At 43.9% G+C, this 14,426-nt stretch overlaps 1 protein-coding gene across 9 annotated transcripts in view; it reads left to right on the top strand.

Annotated features, from left to right (window-relative positions):
- The window catches only part of pard3ab (par-3 family cell polarity regulator alpha, b), a 233,326-nt gene that overhangs the window by 84,451 nt on the left and 134,449 nt on the right, over positions 1 to 14,426 (top strand). For all 9 annotated transcript variants that reach the window (XM_064992607.1, XM_064992604.1, XM_064992605.1 and 6 more), the window contains exon 3: positions 13,030 to 13,210. In XM_064992607.1, coding sequence (XP_064848679.1) covers positions 13,030 to 13,210 — 181 coding nt within the window. The remainder of the gene's footprint in view (positions 1 to 13,029; positions 13,211 to 14,426) is intronic.

The raw sequence follows: 14,426 nt of genomic DNA, 5'->3' as shown, positions 1-14,426 counted from the left end.
GAATCTAGACCGTAAGCAATACGTACGGATATTCATTGCCAAACAACGCTACTGTCACCTGGTTTGGAGTATTTTTAAAAGGCTGAGTGGCTGATGACATCCAAGGTCTTTGCTGTGTGAACACAAAAGAGAGTACGAAACAATTACAACTGCAGAATTATTTAATCTGCAGTTATTCTTCAGCTATTTATATTCTTCTATTAACATGCACAAATTATTGGTGTCTTCTGATTTACAATGATCATGGAATGGCTGGTACTGCACTTTGTCAAAACCCAGAATGCATTGAGTGAATGTTAGGAAAAAGATATTGTTTCCTTTCTAAACATAGCAATGTGAACGCAAAGAGGACTCAGACCCCAAAATGAGTGAAGTGAACCTGCATAAGAGTTGAGTCCTCATTCAACGGCAAGGACAGTGTGAATACAAAGAGAACTGAGTTCTTCTTTTTTTTTTTTTTTTTACCCCAGAGGACTGAGTGATTCTTTTAAAGAGGACTGTGAAAAGTCCAATTCCCCAAAAAGTCCCCACGGAGTGCCAGTCTCAGACCCCCCATTTTGAACTGCTGACGGGGTTAAGCGTTGGCGCTCACCGTCAGCACTCATCAATAACACAGCGTTGATCTCTTCCAGATGCATCGTGGGTCAGGACGGGGACTTATTCATCCGCTCGAACAATGACCATTAGCTGTTGTCAGCTCACTTATAATAGGTTACGTCCCAAATGGCACCATATTCCCTACATAATGCACCATAGGGCTCTGGTCGAAAAGTAGTGCACTATGTAGGAAATAGGGTGCCAAATTGACTGTTGTAGCTTAGTTGGCTTATGGTGTTACTCTTTAAGCCATAGCTCTAGCTGATTCTTCTTCATTAAGTGCGTACTGGTGTAGGCCTTGGCCTTATCAGGGGCCCTGTTACTGGATGAGTTGAGAAAAGCAGAGCCGTTGAGAGGTCGAGAGGGGCTCAGAAGGCATCCCTACCCTGCATCCCAAATGGCACTCTGCTCCTTTATTATTCTACTACTTTTGACCAGGTTCCATAAGGCTCGGGTCAAAAGTAATGCACTACATGGGGGAAACGCTGACCTGGCCTCACAGGGTGGGAGGTATTGGACACCTGGGACTCTTCCACACGCTGTATGATGAAACATTTCTGCTTCAGTCCTTTTTCACGCTGATCACTTTTAATTGTACAGATTTATTGCGATAAGCAAGGGAGCTCTTGTTTTCTTTCCTGAGTAGCCTAGTGGCAGGTAGCCTGGTGGTTAGAGCGTTGGGCCAGTAACCGAAAGGTTGCTGGATCGAATCCCCGAGCTGACAAGGTAAAAATGTGTCGTTCTGCCCCTGAACATGGCAGTTAACCCACTGTTCCCTTGTAGGCCATCATTGTAAATAAGAATTTGTTCTTAACTGACTTGCCTAGTTAAATAAAGGTTACATTTAAGAAAATAAGTTCCACATGTTGGCTCGTCACGTTGTGAAACACAATATAATTGCTCAACATTGATAAAGTTGTGCTTAGCCAGCTGTATCGCAATGAATGATGCAACTTCCCTTCTACTCAGCTGGCCAGGCCAGTGAATACAGTACAGTCAGAAGGCATCTGACCCCCACTTGGAGGAAGTCATGACTTTAATTCAAAGTGTTATGTTCTCTGGCCAGACAGACACTATGGAGAAAGACTTCACCATTTATTACTGCAGCCTCATGTCGAGAGACCTATCGAGCTCAGGATTTCTCAAGCCCCTTTTTGGAAGATGTCCCTTTGTCCAAGGAGCTGGCTGGAAAGGGCAGTCCCACACGTGGCATTTAGCGCACTGCAGGAAAAGCAATCGCCTTTCCTACAGTCCAGGATAGATGTTGCACCACATACAAAGAAGTGCCATGTTCTGCTGGCAGGTTCTCTCTCAAATGGCTACAACTAAGGCCCAGTGTCTCTTTGTACAGGAAAACAAGCTACTCAGACAGAATGTGTGTTGATTAACGATCCGACGGTAGCGCAGACACCACCTCATAAAAATGTTGTGGACTCACCGTGACTTTTATGAGGGGAATTGAAAAGCTATTGCTGTCGAGAATCGCCTAGCAACATGATGGCAATGGCAGCACCTGCATACTCAAAGATCCGCCTCTAAGCTCTGTTCTCTTCTTGAACCATAGAAATAGAATGCGTAGTGTTCTGTGTCTAGAACACCTTGGCCCATGCCGGGAGTGTGAAGTAGCAAACTGTCTCCATGTGCTCTGCTCTCTTGGGACTCCATAAACCTAGTTAATAACCAAACGCCCACCAAAGAAACAATACACTGCCGCTCTACAGTCACCATGTAAACCTAGCTGAAGTTATTTACTGACGTTTCATTCTTCCTGTGTCTGCCAAGTGGACCGTATTATCAGCCAGGCTCCGTGGGTTCTACTGGATCTGTTTAGATGTAAGAGTTGGGTGAGATACTGTATTTTTAACAAACATCTCCATAGTGCAGCGGAAAGCACGCCGGGATGCCATTCTGACATTCGGCCATAGGTGTTGTCATTGTGCCTTTTCATACAGCCTCCTTTAAGCGCATACTTCTCTGCCACGACGTGAGACAAATTGTTCCCAGCTAATTGAACACCCACATTGTAAAATAAGCCCATGATGTCTGATTAAGTGTTGATTGGCTTGAGAAGCTGTTATTGCAGTCCAAACAGGAAAAATGTACCTCCAATGTGATTAAGGGTGATACTGTGTGATGCATGATTCTCATTAACTGTTCTCCCACCAGGCTTAGGAAGTTAGTTGCTCCTAATTCTTCAGGCTATACTGAGGTGCTTAATTGGGTGGTATTCTGTTGAATTAACCAGTAGGCCTAAAGCAATACACATGGCATAGCTCTTAATTTTTTGTTGTTGTCTACTTCGAACATTTTTCTTAACCAACAGTGCGGTTCTAGAAGAATTAAGGGCTTGTAAGTAAGCATTTCACGGTAAAGTCTACACTTGTTGTATTCGGTACATGTGACCGTTTGATTTAAGTAGGCCTATTGTTTGTGGAGCCTGTTCTTGTTTTGTCTTTGTTCTCCAAGTCTTCTATGTGAGAATGTTAACACAAGCAGCACATGTACAGTAGTTCATGTGAGAACAAACCTTTTCAGGTGTCACGTATCTGAAAGATGTGGACTGTAGTTGAGGTTTACGTTTTAGTTTCAATTTCCTACAGCTTACATGTAATTTCACTTTGCTATAATGAAAGCTGTAACATAACCTTTGTCTAGCCTTTATCTCAGGAAATTATTTCTTTTTTTTATTCATTTGCATAGCTCTGTCCCCTATTACGATTCCATTATCTCTGTAATTCAATGTACACTATATACACAAGTATGTTGACACCCCTTCAAATTCGTGGATTCGGCTATTTTAGCCACATCCGTTGCTGACAGGCGTGTAAAATTGAGCACACAGCCATGCATTCTCTATAGACAAGCATTGGCAGTAGAAGGGCCTTACTGAAGAGCTTAGTGACTTTCAACACGGCACCGTCATATGATTGCTTCCTTTCCAATAAGTCAGTTTGTCCAATTTCTTCCCTGCCAGAGCTGCCCCGGTAAACTTGAAGTGATGTTAGTGTGAAGTGGAAACATCTAGGAGCAACAACGGCTCAGCCGCAAAGTGGTAGGCCACACAAGCTCACAGAACGGGATCGGCGAGTGCTGAAGCGCGTAAAAATAGCCTGTCCTCGGTTGCAACACTCACTACTGAGTTCCAACCTGCCTCTGGAAGCAACGTCAGCACAATAACTGTTCGTCAGGAGCTTCATGGAATGGGTTTCCAAGGCTGAGCAGCGGCACACAAGCCTAAGATCACCATGTACAATGCCAAGCATCAGCTGGAGGGGTGTTAACTCGTCGCCATTGGACTCTGGAGCAGTGGAAACGCCTTCTCTGGAATGATGAATCACACTTCATCATCTGGCAGTCTGACGGACAAATCTGGGTTTGGCGGACACCAGGAGAACGCTACCTGCCCTAATGCATAGTGCCAACGGTAAAGTTTGGTGGTGGAGGAATGATGGTATGGGTCTGTGTTTTGTTATTTCTCTAGGCCCCTTAGTTCCAGTAAAGGGATATCATAACAGCATACAATGACATTCTAGACGATTCTGTGTTTCCAATTTTGTGGCAACAGTTTGGGAAAGGCCCTTTCCTGTTTCAGCATGACAATGCCCCTGTGCACAAAGTGAGGTCCGTACAGAAATAATTTTGAGATTGGTGTAGAAGAACTTGACTGGCCTGCACAGAGCCCTGACCTCAACCCCATCGAACACCTTTGACGAATTGGAACGGCAACTGCGAGACAGGTCTAATCGCCCAACATCAGTGCTGACCTCACTAATGCACTTGTGGCTGAAGGGAAGCAATATTCCAACATCTAGTGGAAAAGCCTTCCCAGAAGAGTAGAGGCTGTTAGTCCCCCCCCTTTGCTGTTCTAACTCCATATTAATGCCCATCATTTCGGAATGAGATGTTTGACGAGCATGTGTCCACATACTTGTGGTCCACATACTTTTGGTGCAGTTCTTATTCAGATACACCTTTTCCCCCAGATATTTTCTGTAGTTTCCATTAAGTGAAATGGATAGGGGGTTATTACAGTCAAACTGCTTCTTCCATTCTAGTCACAATTGTTCTACACTTGAACATGATTCTACATTTCGAGTGGGTTGTATGCTCTCTCTCTGACGTGCGTGTGTAAGATTTGCGTCAAGTGTGATTGTACTGTACGTCTACATTTACAAGCCATCTGTCAAGACACTGTGATTTAATGGGCGGATTGGATCGAATTGATGCCTGACTGCTTGTGTGATGTTGACCATATCTTATAATAAAAGTCTATAAACAAGTAATCTCGCCCCTATCATGCCACAAATCAAACAAAACTCATCAAATGGGCTCAGCACAGTATGTATCTCTCCAGTGTCCGCTACTGACCCTCGTGGGTTGTTTTCACCACATCATGATTTGAGTCTTGTTATAAGCTATTTATTTTCCTTGTCTGTAGACAGTGTTTAATCAGCTACTTATGAGGATATTATTGGCCTGGTTGGGGACATACATATTGGGTGTTGTGGATGTTGGCTTTAGACCCAGCTGAGCATTGTGTGTTTTGGGTTGTAGATGTTGTAGATGTTGGCTGTAGACACGGCGATGGTTGGCGTTATGGGTTGTAGATGTTGGCTGCAGACACGGCGATGGTTGGTGTTATGGGTTGTAGATGTTGGCTGCAGACACGGCGATGGTTGGTGTTATGGGTTGTAGATGTTGGCTGCAGACACGGCGATGGTTGGTGTTATGGGTTGTAGATGTTGGCTGCAGACACGGCGATGGTTGGTGTTATGGGTTGTAGATGTTGGCTGTGACAGAGACATGGTGTTTAGTGCTGGTTGTTGACCGCTATGTAGGCCAAGGATCTGGGCCATTCCCTCCACTCGCTGACAGCTCTGCTATCTCGCCTCTAGTATTTACCTGGCATTCAGGGTCTAGCCAGACAGGTCCTACTTCTGCGGGCAAAGTGTGACACCTGCCTGCTCCCAGTTAGCCAAAGAACACCGTGGACTCCTCTAAGAGAAGTGGACATACCCTGTTTGGGTTGGTTTCATTTGCCATGTCTACTGAGGCTATGTAAGTAAGTAAGTAAGTAAGCCTTGTTCACGCCAGAACGGCCCATAGGGCAGGAGCACTTGTCTGTAGCATGAGGCAGTTTAATGTACAAGTAGACCCCCTGGACCCTGTATTTCTGATGGAGATGAGAGGTTATTAACTTGATGTTTATGGTATGATTTTAATGAGTGTGTCCCAAATGTCACCCTATTCCCCGACTTGTGCTCTACTTTTGACCACAACCCTATGGGCATTGTTCAAAAGTAATGCACTACATAGGGAAAAGGGTGCCATTTGGTTTGTAACCAATAAATCACAGGGATATATCACGAGGCATTGGGCAACTCACTAGAACATGACATTGAAGGATGAAGTATATTGTAATCGAATGAGTGAAATATGATAGACATTGTTATAAAGCACTCCATATGCCTCTATCCATATGTGATTTAGTAGACAGAGTTGAGGACGGTTATAAAGATTTTTTGCGAGTTCATTGCTATGGCCATTGTGTCCATTGTGGTGTTCGCTATCTTTTAGGGAGGTGTAAAACCTGTGTTCAAACTGGGTAACAAGAGAATTGCACACTAGCGACGGGATGATACCAGTATCGCAATATTTCTTCCATGGTCCTATAAAAGTCTGCTCTGTGTAAAATGTTGTGCTATATATATATATATATATATATTTATTTATTTATTTATTATCTTTATTTAACTAGGCAAGTGGTTAAGAACAAATTCTTATTTTCAATGACTGCCTAGGAACAGGAAAAGCTAACTGCCCAGCTCGGGGATTCATTCTTGCAACCTTTCGGATACCAGTCCAACACCCTAACCACTACGCTACCTGCCACCCCTATAGTTTGGAAAATCAATGAATGTGACTCTTGATGACGACAATGATAGTTCCTGACAACACGGTTGTTTACATAAAGCAGTGAAGAGGTGCTTAATGTTTTGTTTCCTTGCCATGATACTAACAAGTAGAGGTCGACCGATTAATCGTAATGGCCGATTAATTAGGGGCGATTTCAAGTTTTCATAACAATCGGAAATCGGTATTTTTGGGCGCCGATTTGCCGATTTTAAAATAATAATAATTTAATACAAATAAAAAAATATTATAATTTTTTTTATACCTTTATTTAACTAGGCAAGTCAGTTAAGAACACATTGTTATTTTCAACAACGGCCTAGGAACGGTGGGTTAACTGCCTCGTTCAGGGGCAGAAAGACAGATTTTCACCTTGTCGGCTCTGGGGATCCAATCTTGCAACCTTACTGTTAACTTGTCCAACGCAATAACGACCTGCTCTCTCTCTCGTTGCACTCCACAAGGAGACTGCCTGTTACGCGAATGCATCCTGCCAAGGTAAGTTGCTAGCTAGCATTTAACTTATCTAATAAAAAAAATCAATCATAATCACTAGTTAATTACACATGGTTGATATTACTAGATATTATCTAGCATGTCCTGCGTTGCATATAATCTTACTGAGCATACAAGCATCTAAGTATCTGACTGAGCGGTGGTAGGCAGAAGCAGTCGAGTAAACATTCATTCAAACAGCACTTTCGTGCGTTTTGCCAGTGTAACAGTATAACTTTACGTCTGTCCCTGGTACGCGCCCAGGTCGGGGTGAGGGGACGCTCTGCACACGTCAACAGTCACCCTCGCAGCATTGTTACCCATCACTCCACAAAAGCCGCGGTCCTTGCAGAGCAAGGGGAACAACTATTTCACGGTCTCAAAGCGAGTGACGTTGCTGATTGAAACGCTATTAGCGTGCACCACCGCTAACTAGCTAACCATTTCACATCGGTTACACTCACCCCCCTTTTGACCTCTTCCGCAGCAACCAGTGATCCGGGTCAACAGCATCAATGTCACAGTATAGACTTTACGTCCGTCCCCTCGCCCCGACCTGGGCGCGAACCAGGGACTCTCTGCACACGTCAACAGTCACCCTCGAAGCATCGTTACCCATCACTCCACAAAAGCCGCGGTCCTTGCAGAGCAAGGGGAACAACTATTTCTAGGACTCAGAGCGAGTGACGTCACCAACTGAAACACTATTAGCGTGCACCACCACTAACTAGCTAGCCATTTCACATCGGCCACACCAGCAGCTCTTCGTTGTGCGTCAAGCATTGCGCTGTTTATGACTTCAAGCCTATCAACTTCCGAGATGAGGCTGGTGTAACCGAAGTGAAATGGCTAGCTAGTTAGCGTGGGCTAATAGCGTTTCAAACGTCACTCGCTCTGAGCCTTCTAGTAGTTGTTCCCCTTGCTCTGCATGGGTAACGCTGCTTCGAGGGTGACTGTTGTCGTTGTGTTCCTGGTTCGAGCCCAGGGAGGAGCGAGGAGAGGGACGGAAGCTTTTCTGTAACACTGGCAATACTAACGTGCCTATAAGACCATCCAATAGTCAAAGGTTAATGAAATACAAATGGTATAGAGAGAGAGAGTCCTATAATTCCTATAATAACTGCAACCTAAAACTTCTTACCTGGGGATATTGAGGAACCACCAGCTTTCATATATTCTCATGTTCTGGGCAAGGTACTTAAACGTTAGCTTTCTTACATAGCGCATGTTGCACTTTTACTTTCTTCTCCAACACTTTGTTTTTGCATTATTTAAACCAAATTGAACATGTTTCATTATTTACTTGAGACTAAATTTATTTTATTGATGTATTATATTAAGTTAAAATAAGTGTTCATTCAGTATTGTGGTAATTGTCATTATTACAAATAAACAAAAAAAATTGGCCGATTTTTAATCGGTAGCAGCTTTTTTGATCCTCCAATAATCGGTATCGGCGTTGAAAAATCATAATCGGTCGACCTCTACGAACAAGTATTACGATACTGGTACCTTCCTGTCACACGCAGACACACATGCACGACATAGCAGACACACACACACACACACACACACGCATGCATGACATATCAATCATGTAAGTGTGTGCAGAAACGCACGTATACAGTCTCTCAGGGCAATCAACACACATTTGAAGTTGAACAGTTAGTGTGTAGTCATCCTCAGGGAAGACCACCCCTGTTGTTTGTGTGTGTGTTCTCGCATGTGAGTGAGTTATCTTGTGGTGGGGCCAAGTATGTGCTTGTCAACAAATGTAGCAATTAGTACTGAGGAGGGGGAGTTTCCTGCTGTGTAGATTGCTTCACCGCACACTCGTGTGAAGTCGCCAAATACCCTGCTGCAGTTTACTGAGGTATTTTAACCATTCTATTACAAAGTTGAGGTCAGGAAAGCGCAACTCCGTTCTCTGATATCGGGGCGGAGTTGCAGATTAATAAGTGGTCGCACGATTTGCTAGCAACAAAATGGAGTCAATATTCCACGGGGTGCTGAAATAAATACTTTAAATAAACTTTTAGCGAATACAACCACCAATTGAATCTCAACTGATGTAGTATGTCAAGGCCGCTACGTATCCAGACGAGTAACACAAATGGAGAAAACGTTGGTGGTTGTATTGTTAAAAAAAATAAAAAAGTAGGTATTTCAGCACCCTGCGGAAGGACCGCAGTTGTTCAGGAAACACATAGGCACAGGTAAGCGTTTTCAGATTTGACATTTTTACAAGTGTCGACTGATGGTGACTCAATGTTGTTGTTAACAAAACGCTTGACCAGTTATACTCAACTCCGCCTCAATATAAGAGAACGGAATTGAGCGTTCCTCAGCTATCCATTGACCACAAGCATTTAGAACGGAGTTGCGCTTTCCTCAGCTATCCATTGACCACCAGCATTTAGAACGGAGTTGCGCTTTCCTCAGCTATCCATTGACCACAAGCATGTAGAACGGAGTTGCGCTTTCCTCAGCTATCCATTGACCACCAGCATTTAGAACGGAGTTGCGCTTTCCTCAGCTATCCACTGACCACAAGCATGTAGAACGGAGTTGAGCGTTCCTCAGCTATCCATTGACCACAAGATTGTAGTCTCTCACATTCTGGGCACTCCACATAGGGCTGGCACAATGCAGCAGCACACATAGCAATATAAATAATAGATTGGTCTTGGAACCTCCTAACCCTGGCAATTTGACTGGTAAACTCATAGATGTGGTAAAGAGGTCAATCGAACTCGTCCAAAACAATGGAATTGCAATTGAGTGGGGGAAAGATTGCGAGTCTCCTCATTGCCCCCAACAAAATTATCATACATTTAGATTATGGTTTATATGTATTTCACATTATGTTGAGGTCAAAATCTGAGTATAATGCTTGGTATGGATGTTAAGCCCAACACATGTTAGTCATCGTTACCAATCAACTGCATTACAGTTAAAATGTACTTTGCCTACCACCACCGATTACCGTATGCTTGCTATGCTAACCAGTTTGTACAAACGGGACCTGAAAAGGGACAACCTGAAAAGGGACCATTTATACATGTTATGCAGCATAAACTGCCAAATATATCAAATCAAATGTATTTATATAGCCCTTCGAACATCAGCTGATATCTCAAAGTGCTGTACAGAAACCCAGCCTAAAACCCCAAACAGCAAGCAATGCAGGTGTAGAAGCACGGTGGCTAGGAAAAACTCCCTAGAATGGCCAAAACCTAGGAAGAAACCTAGAGAGGAACCAGGCTATGTGGGGTGGCCAGTCCTCTTCTGGCTGTGCCGGATGGAGATTATAACAGAACATGGCCAAGATGTTCAAATGTTCATAAATGACCAGCATGGTCGAATAATAATAAGGCAGAACAGTTGAAACTGGAGCAGCAGCACGGCCAGGTGGACTGGGGACAGCAAGGAGTCATCATGTCAGGTAGTCCTGGGGCATGGTCCTAGGGCTCAGGTCCTCCGAGAGAAAGAGAGAGAAAGAGAGAATTAGAGAACGCACACTTAGATTCACACAGGACACCGAATAGGACAGGAGAAGTACTCCAGATATAACAAACTGACCCTAGCCCCCCGACACAAACTACTGCAGCATAAATACTGGAGGCTGAGACCGGAGGGGTCAGGAGACACTGTGGCCCCATCCGAGGACACCCCCGGACAGGGCCAAACAGGAATGATATAACCCCACCCACTTTGCCAAAGCACAGCCCCCACACCACTAGAGGGATATCTTCAACCACCAACTTACCATCCTGAGACAAAGCTGAGTATAGCCCACAAAGATCTCCGTCATGGCACAACCCAAGGGGGGGCGCCAACCCAGACAGGATGACCACATCAGTGAATCAACCCACTCAGGTGACGCACCCCTTCCAGGGACAGCATGAGAGAGCCCCAGTAAGCCAGTGACTCAGCTCCTGTAATAGGGTTAGAGGCAGAGAATCTCAGTGGAAAGAGGGGAACTGGCCAGGCAGAGACAGCAAGGGCTGTTCGTTGCTCTAGAGCCTTTCCGTTCACCTTCCCACTCCTGGGCCAGACTACACTCAATCATATGACCCACTGAAGAGATGAGTCTTCAGTAAAGACTTAGTGGTTGAGACCGAGTTTGCGTCTCTGACATGGGTAGGCAGACCGTTCCATAAAAATGGAGCTCTATAGGAGAAAGCCCTGCCTCCAGCTGTTTGCTTAGAAATTCTAGGGACAATTAGGAGGCCTGCGTTTTGTGACCGTAGCGTACGTGTAGCTATGTACGGCAGGACCAAATCCAAAATCAAATCAAATTTTATTTGTCACATACACATGGTTAGCAGATGTTAATGCGAGTGTAGCGAAATGCTTGTGCTTCTAGTTCCGACAATGCAGTAATAACCAACAAGTAATCTAACTAACAATTCCTAATCTACTGTCTTATACACAGTGTAAGGGGATAAAGAATATGTACATAAGGATATATGAGTGAGTGATGGTACAGAGCAGCATAGGCAAGATACAGTAGATAGTATCGAGTACAGTATATACATGTGAGATGAGTATGTAAACAAAGTGGCATAGTTAAAGTGGCTAGTGATACATGTATTACATAAGGATGCAGTCGATGATATAGAGTACAGTATATAGGTATGCATATGAGATGAATAATGTAGGGTAAGTAACATTATATAAGGTATATAAATCAGAGAGCTAGGTAGGAGCAAGCCCATGTGTAATGCTTTGTAGGTTAGCAGTAAAACCTTGAAATCAGCCCTTGCTTTGACAGGAAGCCAGTGTAGGGAGGCTAGCACTGGATTAATATGATCACATTTTTTGGTCCAAATCGGACTTAAGTAATTACCTTTAAAGCTTTTTAGAAAGCCATTGCACTGTACTTGTGCATGTGATGACATTTAAACATTGAAACTTGTGGTCCTGTTACAATACATAAATCATGATGGATTTGACGAATATCCACTTGGTTAGATTTGTTGAATATGCCCAAACTCCTTTACCACGTCTATGGGTACACTCGCAATGGCTGCCTGGTAATGTATGTTCATTCTAATTATGTTCATTTATTTGGCTCATGCTAGGTTGAAGAAATATATGCTAAGACAACCTGGTCACTAATCTGGGACCAGCGCCGCTGCTAACTAGCATAGCTGGTCCCATTGTTGCAGAGAGTTATATGATATTAGAATCCTGTTGTCTTAACAAAAACGTTATCTTTAAATTAGGGCTCATGCATTGGCATGTGTTTTCTGTAATGTCAGTTGAGCCGAATCAACAAATCACAATACATCTTGAGTACACTTCCTGTTTTTACTTCCTGCTTTGCTCCTATGAATACACTCGCAATGGCCGCCAGTCCTCCCAACCATGCCATCATTAACTTGAATGAGGACATGTTCTATTAATTTTATTTTGTTGGCAACACATGCAGTCAGGAGCATAGCGTTTGCTATTTGAACGGTTATTACGGAGACCGCGGTCATTCGGCTGGCCAATTACCATCATCCAAAATTCAATGACAGTCACCCTGGCTCTGCACACTCAACACTCGTAGTCCCCTACCTGGAGATACAGTGAATGTGTTAAGAGTGAAATGCAATTCAAACAACCTGAGAGACAGTGTTGTGATGTAGTGATTAGTATGTTAGTGCATCATTCTCATCCTTACCATGGGACGTAACTTACCAGTAGATATTAACACGGATCCTTTGTCATAGGCTTGAGAGTGACACATTCTGGAGACTGGTCAAAAAAGTGCACTTTACATTGAATAGTGTGCCGTTTAGGGAAAAGACCGTATACCTCCAGTGGACAGATACCATGTAGTAACCAAACCCTTGAACGAGTAGGTGTCAACTTTTGACTGCTACTGTATGTCTTGCTCCCAGATACAGTATATGATTTACAAAAGATACATGTCTGTTGGTAATGATTCCAGGAAGAGTAGCTGCCACTTCTGCATATGTAATACATGTAAATGGTCAATAAAGTAGTCATCTTTTTCCCTCTTTCCGGCAGCTGGTGGCGGTGTATGATGAACAGGAACCTCACCATGGAGGCGACGGCACCAGCGCCAGCTCAACGGGCACCCAGAGTCCCGACCTGTATGCCACCGAGCTCAACACAAGCAGCATGTCTGCTTTCCAGCCCTACCAGGCCGCCAGCGAGATAGAAGTCACTCCGTCCGCCCTCCGAACTAGTAAGTCACAAATCAAACACCCGGGTTACGTAAAACGAGCATGCCTCTCCGACATGTACACCAAGGAAACATATCTGCTCTATTCATGGCTTTTGTCTGCAACGTTCGACAACGTTTTGCATCAGAACGTTGCACTGGGTCCAAGGAGCATTAACCATTGATGGGAATTATGCAGCATACAGATATATCTACTGTGGCTATGCAGATATTTTCCTGCGGGAGGAATCTAGGGCAGTCAGTTCTTTAGCCACATAAAATGATCACATTAAATGTTTTGGCCCGCTGGTCTTGAGTGGTTACAGAACATCAGGAAGATGCCATTAACTAACATTAGTCTAAGTGGGCTTTTGGTTGGAAACTGTTTTTGAATGTGAGTTCTGTAACAAAATAGCAGTATGTCATCAACAGCAAACAAGACTGTGCTACAGTATATACAAACATTTAGTTGTTGTGTGCAACACAAAAAGAAAAGCAACAAAGTTAAGCTCCATTCATTTTCAGCGTTCTTCTCCAAGCTATGTCAGAAATCCCAACGGCTTATTTGCTGCTCCACTGGGTCCAATAAATGGACCACAACAGAGAGCAGAACCCTGGAAAAGCTGTAGCTAAGACACTGTTTTAATAAATACCTCTCCAAGGCTTTTGAAGACACCAAGTGTCACATTCCCATGTTGTGACCGATGGGAACGTCTCCACTATGCTGCGGCTCCTCAGTGCTACTTCCAATGGCTCCTCTCCCCTGCATGTCTCCCAGAACATTCAGTGACACATCACCATAGAGTTCTGTTTATGACTAACTCCTTCATCCAAACTGGAACACCGAGCAGGAGTCCCATGATGCTGCGCTGTGAAAGCGGGTGTCTGTTCACCAGGAGTGTGAGAGAACTATGGTGTCTCTGTCTTAGTCATGGGACAGAGCATTACAGGGAGGGAGGAGAGAACTCTGTCCTAACAGGTCTGACCACCCAGCCTCCCCAGACTCAAACTCCGAGGCCTCTCTGTCGGCCTCTCTAGCTGCCTACTGGAATCAAATTGCTGAAGACAGCATTCCATTAATTGTCAAGATTATAATTAGGAATATGATCAGAAAAACTATTAGAAATAGAAGTTTCCTCTCATTTTATTCAGAGTCCCTCCGCTATCCAGTCTTGTTAGCTGTGTATTGTTTACTCTTTGGCCAAGAGCCAATTGTCCAAATTATTCTACTGGCAAAATG

Source organism: Oncorhynchus masou, chromosome 17 (genome assembly GCF_036934945.1).
Source record: "Oncorhynchus masou masou isolate Uvic2021 chromosome 17, UVic_Omas_1.1, whole genome shotgun sequence".
Taxonomy (NCBI): domain Eukaryota; kingdom Metazoa; phylum Chordata; class Actinopteri; order Salmoniformes; family Salmonidae; genus Oncorhynchus; species Oncorhynchus masou.
Note: the sequence above shows the minus strand (reverse complement) of the source record. Positions and strands in the feature narration are given on the sequence as shown.